Source organism: Cryptomeria japonica, chromosome 10 (genome assembly GCF_030272615.1).
Source record: "Cryptomeria japonica chromosome 10, Sugi_1.0, whole genome shotgun sequence".
NCBI lineage: Eukaryota > Viridiplantae > Streptophyta > Pinopsida > Cupressales > Cupressaceae > Cryptomeria > Cryptomeria japonica.
The window spans coordinates 389,714,339-389,718,602 of record NC_081414.1 but is presented as its reverse complement, the minus strand read 5'-3'; the positions used below and the strand labels follow the sequence as shown (position 1 = coordinate 389,718,602).

General features: G+C 38.3%; 1 protein-coding gene across 1 annotated transcript; it reads right to left on the bottom strand.

The window, feature by feature from the left end:
• Positions 1-2,699: 2,699 nt before the first annotated feature.
• On the bottom strand, positions 2,700-3,173 carry LOC131038521 (secreted RxLR effector protein 161-like). Its single transcript, XM_057970967.2, has one exon. The coding sequence runs from the start codon at positions 3,171-3,173 to the stop codon at positions 2,700-2,702; it is 474 nt and encodes a 157-aa protein (XP_057826950.2).
• Between the last annotated feature and the right edge of the window lie 1,091 nt (positions 3,174-4,264).

Sequence of the window (4,264 nt, the reverse complement as noted above, 5' to 3'; positions counted from 1 at the left end):
TTTTTGGCTTCATCTGGATGCATATGCCCATGTTTTATAACTCGTTGGAAAGGTCTTGAACTTTTCTAAATGTTTCCCATTGTCAGGGACCCTTTTGATGAACGGATTTCTTTTATATTAAAAAAGTGGCGTTTTCTCTATATTTGGCGACTAAAAATGAGAAATAAGACTTTATAAGCCTAAGCGCACTTTTCATACACTTTTAGGGTTCGAGCTAGAGGGAAGGAGTTATAAGGAGATGGTAACCTAATTATCAAGTATCTTTTACACATTTTCATCTTTTATTTGGAGAATTTGCTCTGGAGAGCGATTCAGCATCTGGGACGAAAACCCCAGGGTCTTGCCTGTCTGGGACGTATCCCCCAGCACAGTAGTTATTTGGTTCTTGCATTCAGTTTTCAATGCCTTAGAGTTGGTACGACATCTTTTCTGGAGGATTCAGTGGACAGAGTTACGGTTCGGCGTGGAGATTGGGGTTTCGAGCTTGGCATCACCTAACAGCCGTACGACTGTACTTTGCAGCCATTTCTCTTCCCACCTGGAGCTATGTAAGAGCTTTGGACGTTTGCGGCAGCCTCCTTATTTATTACAGTATTCACTCTTCATCTAGGTTGGACTCATTGCTTATTGTAATCTTCCTGGAATTATTTGGAATCACTATCTGGATAATTATTTGATTTAAATAATCAGAAATCTGCTTGGTACGATTCTGATTTGGCTGTGTATGAACAATTATTTCCAGTACTCCTTTCATGTACTTGTTCTTCAATTATTACTTGCTGAAAAACTATCAAAACATAAAAAGAATTCAACCTTCTGCAACTTCTGTCTATTTCTGGAAGATTATAGTAATAAACAGGAAATTCAATTAAAAATAATTAAAAGACTTACAGCAGATCAGCGAAGGGATCCATCAGGGATCTCTCATAACCCGATTTTGGAGTTTTACAAGGGAAGTATGTTTTAATTAAAACATGAAGTCGGTTTTTGAAATCCGACTACGTATTTCCTTGTGCTAAGTTTGTGTTCCTTAGTTGAAGTCGGATTCTAGAAACCTGAGTACATGTTTCTTCCCCAAAGGCAGCGACTTCTTCTTTTGTGGCATTCAATCAAAAATCCGATTCATAAGGGGATGGTGCCATGAATGCATACCAACGTGGGGGGTTTTTGTTTCTCTATTTGCTGTTTTAGCCCTGCATTTTTTGGCGCTTTGCCCTTGTATTCTGCCATTTGTTGCATTCAACATTGAATGTTTAGTTTTCGACGCCTTTTGGGAGTCTTCTACCTTGCCGATTTTGGTGATTTCGGGTTGAATGCCAAGCCATTTTTTATGCAACAAGGAATGTGGCGGGGTGACTTCATTATCTATTTATAGAGCATTTCAGGTCATCTCTTGTTCATTTATTTTTGTCTAGGGCATTTGATCAAACTGCTAAAACTTGAACCAGAATATAGAAAACTGAGAACACAAAATAAAGAATGAAACACAATTACACAAGCCCTTATCCTGGGAAAACTCTCTACCCAAGGGTGAAAAACCCAGCCAACCCACACAAAATGAACTTTATTCATCTCAGAAAAGAATACAACTGATGATGGTCTAAGATTACTATCAATCACAATAATATGAGTTTGATTCTCTACAAATCAATCATAAGAATGAACTCAGATGATACATTTCGAATACAATCCAAAACCTTCATATATCTAAAAAACTCTGTATGCAAAAGGAACACATAATATCTCTGATCTGTCAGACACAATCACACTTTTTTATGAAAGAGAGAAGCCGATATTGAAACTGCCAAAGAAGAAGAAGACAAGACAAGGGAGAATAACAAATATAACGTATCGGAATTTCAGTGAAGAGTCACACGAAGGGAGAGGGAAAGGCACGGACAGTTACATCTGCACGGACAACCTCATCACCTTCACCGACAGCCTCATCACCTTCACCGACAACCACATCACCTTCATCGACAACCATAGCATTATGAAGAGTCACCGACATCAAACAAGGCAAGGAAGGAACGGAAGCTAAGGAGCCGATACTAGACGAAATAAATAAGGAGCCGATAATCTCTATCGTAGCTATATCTTCAACACTCCCTCTTAGCAAGAGAGAGATCTTCATTATGTCAACATATGACAAGTACACATACCTGCAACTTAGAAGATGTCAATAAAAGAAACCATCAGAGTTTTTATTCAATAAAGTTGTTATCTTCGTATAACAATATTCATCATAGCTACTCCTAGAGGATGAATAAAACCAAAAAATAAAAAATCATAAAAGTCATACACATGACTTCCACCATAGCTACTCCCAGAGGGTGGATCAAGGGATTTCACCTTGAACTTCTCCCGCATAGAAGAATTCATTAATCAAGGGATTTCACCTCGAACTTCTCTCACAGAGAAGAACTCATTAAACACATGCAATGTATCACTGAAGCTGAGACTCTCTCTCAGCAAGTGCATCATTCTCCATCATACCAAGCTTTTCTCGGAAGTAACAAAACTTCACTCTCGGAAGTGGCTTGGTGAGAATGTCTACAGTCTACTCCTTTGTAGAAATGTACTTGAGTTCAACTGCTTTTCGCTGAACCATGTCTCTCAAGTAATGATATTTAATTTCCACATGTTTGCTTCTATCATGAACTACTGGATTAACTGAAAGTTTCATACAACTTTGATTATCACACATAATCACAGTAGGTTCCAAAGGCTATCCAAACAAGCCTGCAAGTAATTTCCGAAGCCACACAAGCTGCAACATATTCAGCTTCAGCTATACTTTGTGCAACACAAGATTGTTTGCTGCTGCACCAGGATATCATAGCTGAACCTAGACTAAAACAACAACCTGAAGTGCTTTTTCTGTCATTCACACAACCTGCCCAGTCTGAATCAGAAAACCCTTGCAAGTTCAGCTCTACACATGAAGAAAATTTTAAGCCAAGTGCAATTGTACCATGTACATATCTCAATATATGTTTGGCTGCCACAAGATGAATATGCCTTGGTTCACACATGAACTGACTCAAGGTATTAACTGCATAGCATATATCAGGCCTTGTGTTAACCAAGTACATTAAAGAGCCAATTAATTGTCTATACCTAGTAGGCTCAACTAAATCTGAAGTAGCTGCATCCTCATGAAATTTCTTCATATTTACTTCCATAGGAGTCACCATAGACTAACAAACCAAGATCCTTCATTTTTGTTGGTGTAATTAATTATTCATGTCGGATATTATTATAGCTTACTTAAGTTTACTTAGGTACATGTGTATCATAGTAGTTTGCATATGAGACACTTGGGTGTTTGTGCCACATTGGGAGTGTGTATGTAGGAGAAACTCCACCTTTTATGGTGTAATCTTGTTATTACTTTATCATATCCACTTCTTGTGGGATGATAATTCCACCTTCGGTGGGTGATCCACCTCATGTGGAATATTTTACCATTTCTCCTACCTACCACACCTATTTCCTACCTACCCTTGTTTCTCATTGAGCCACATGTCATGTTTGTGTGCTCACATATCCATATAGCCTTGCCTATATAAGCAGGCTCATATTCATTGTATGTAACTTTTGATGATCTAGTTGATCAGTATTTTCTCTTGATAGAATACAATTTATCTCTATCAATATTTTGCAGTGTTCCACGGGCGTTGGGGACGGGGGGACGGGGGGGACGCGTTTCTGGGACGGGGGGACCAAGGGCCTAAATTTGGGGACGGTGGGGGGACGGCGGCGGGGGGGTGGCGGTGTGGTGGTGCTCATATATATACATATAGTACTTGAAAAACTAGTTTTGAAAAGATGTATAACAGTATAACAGTATAAGAATTAGATTTCAAATGAAACTATAGGAAACCGAAATACCAAGATTACTTAGATTAGTAATACTAATTGCTAAATGCTAAATAAAATTTGATAAATGAAATTGTCAAATTGGAGATTTCTCATTTCTATCATATGAATATCGAAAAAGGAAAACGAAAATACGAATATCTGATGCCATTGCAAAGTCTATAATAATAAAGATGATTACATAATTCATCATTACAATGAGTAGCCAAATACAAATACGTGTAGCAATAGCATTACAAAAGAGACTAGAGTCAAAGACAAAATGACAAAACTCAAAATGTAGCTAATGGAGGCCTCTAATCATCTGCGAACTCCTCCTCACTGGAACTGCTGGACTCTTGAAGATCAAGGTCCCTCAAGCTCACACCAACTAGCCCTGTAA

Excerpts from the sequence above, each read along its gene's own strand:
- LOC131038521 (XM_057970967.2), bottom strand. The coding sequence starts at position 3,173 with ATGAAGAAATTTCATGAGGATGCAGCTACTTCAGATTTAGTTGAGCCT.